Source organism: Glossina fuscipes, unplaced genomic scaffold (genome assembly GCF_014805625.2).
Source record: "Glossina fuscipes isolate IAEA_lab_2018 unplaced genomic scaffold, Yale_Gfus_2 67086, whole genome shotgun sequence".
NCBI lineage: Eukaryota > Metazoa > Arthropoda > Insecta > Diptera > Glossinidae > Glossina > Glossina fuscipes.
In genome coordinates this window covers 19024-21210 of record NW_024004141.1, presented here as the reverse complement: position 1 = coordinate 21210, position 2187 = coordinate 19024, and the positions used below count along the sequence as shown (strand labels likewise).

The window sequence follows — 2187 nt, the reverse complement described above, 5'->3', positions numbered from 1 at the left end:
TAGATAAAATGCAGACGACAAATTTATAAAACGATATGGAGTGGCCACAGTCTAGTGGGCATGCGCCCAACCGGTAAATGTTGTGCCTTTACCGACTGAGCGCTTACTATAGGTATCTCACTTGAGGTGTGCACCCGCGAACACTGACCTCGTAGTCGCGGTTCTTACCTACTCGCCTATAAATAATAATAAAAATCAAGCATTTGAAGAACGGCACAGATACAAACACATTTATGACATCAGAAACCATGTTGGCTGACAATAATAGTGATAAATCACAGGATAAGAAACAGTGTTCAAAATGCTTTGACGGCTTTTATAGAAATTTTAAAATATGCTGGAAATAGACAAACAATTTTTGATGTCCAAATAATGAAACCGAACCGATTGATCTAATGACACTTCCACCGTTCTTAGAAAACCGCAACTATAGGTTGTTCCGATTATGCGTACCGAAGCGAAGGCAGCAGCTACGCTTTTAAATTTATTTAATAGTTTAATAGACTAAATCGCTTTATCGTACTTTGAAAATCCCTAAACATTTTGGAAGACCAAATAGACCAAAGGAAGACTTGAGTTGTCCAGCTTTAAATTGTTATGCAACTTTATGCTAACCAAAACTTGACTTGCATGCTATAAGAATCGACAAATTAAAAGGCACTTAAAAAAAGAAAGTAATCAATCAACAGGAGAGTTTTTATTTCTAATAACATTGGTTAGTTTATCCAAGCCGGTTTGCCGTCCACCCGATAACCACTGTACGCTGGATGCGAAGCGGCACCGGTTAACTCATATTTGCGACTCGGTTCACCAGCCCAAAAATTCGGAGGCACTTCATATGTTTGCATTGCTTTGTTCGCGTTGGCTCTGAAAGCGGATATTACTACCAAGAATATAGCCAATTTGCCGATCAGCATAGATTTGACCAGTAGCAATTTCAATTTAGTTATCAGGAACGGCATAACCGATGATTGTATTAAGAATGGTAAAATGAAAAGCGGTAAAATTTTCGTCACCATATTATACTTTTTACCGCGACCTGTAATAATAAATATAAAAATGTAATCAATAAATGCATGTAATATACAAAAATTGGCGGCCATTCTTCAAGCAATATAACAATATGCTCACCTTCTTCTGAATTATCCATCAGCCATCGTCCTGCCATTATTTCATTCAGACTATTTCCGTCTAACTTGACTTTAACAATGCTATTTTCCATATCTAAGCTAAGGTTAAAGCCCGGCCCCATATTGTAATGAAGAGTATTTAAATGTGCCTTTTTACGCTGTTTCTTCTCATATTTCATTTTACTCTCCTTAATTCGTTCGGGTTTCACCGTGGTCGTGGCCAAATCTTCACCTGTAACTAGCTTTTCGGTGTGCTCGTCTTGTTCTTGTTCTTCTTCTTCTTGTTCTTCTTCTTCTTCTTCTACTTCCGGTTCGGTATTCAACCGTAAAAACTCAGTCGTCAAATTTTCATTGGTTTCATTCGCATAATGCGCCAGCTTCTCTTGTTGGGAGGGGTTCCTTTTCAAGGCCTTCCTTAAGGTTTGTTTATATTCCGTTAATGTCTTATTACCCAGATAAGTGCTCTTGTAATTATTATAGATATTCATGAAAACGCTTCTTAACGGCTTCGCATGTCTCTCATTTAAGGTTGTGCCAGCAATACTTCGACCTTCTTTGGTATTCTGCTCAATTAACTGCGTGTCGTTCGCACTCAAGACATCCGGCTGATTATCACTTGTACTATTGTTATTGATTTGTAAATTATTTACTCTCTCATCACTAAACCTATGTTGGTGGCCGTCAGTTAAAACCAGTAGCAATACTAAAATACTTAAAGACTTGAATCTTTTTATTTTCATTTTATTTATTTATTTATTTTTTTTTTTGTTTCTTTTAATCTCAATTTTTTTCCTGATTTAATTTCTTGGTTTAAGTATTTCTTTTGATTTATTTTTCCGAATTATGTTTGCGGGAATTAAGTTGATGTGCATTCGCTTAAATGGTTTTAGTGAAAATGTCTCTAAAACAGTGTTTGCCATCGCATTTATTAACTCTGTGTCTGGCTAAGTAATTGAAAGTAAGGAGATGCGCTCTTCTATTAACAAGCTCGTCAGCTAGTCAGTTAGTCAGCTAAGGCAATCATTCGCACACAATAAATCTGGTTTCCATTTCTATT

At 36.5% G+C, this 2187-nt stretch overlaps 1 protein-coding gene across 1 annotated transcript; it reads right to left on the bottom strand.

Annotated features, from left to right (window-relative positions):
- Positions 1-716: 716 nt before the first annotated feature.
- Positions 717-1870, bottom strand: LOC119643897. Its single transcript, XM_038043399.1, has 3 exons — positions 1436-1870; positions 1132-1372; positions 717-1039 (listed from the first exon to the last, which is right to left on the bottom strand). Exons 1-3 carry the CDS (start codon positions 1868-1870, stop codon positions 717-719), a joined length of 999 nt encoding a protein of 332 aa, XP_037899327.1.
- Positions 1871-2187: the final 317 nt, after the last annotated feature.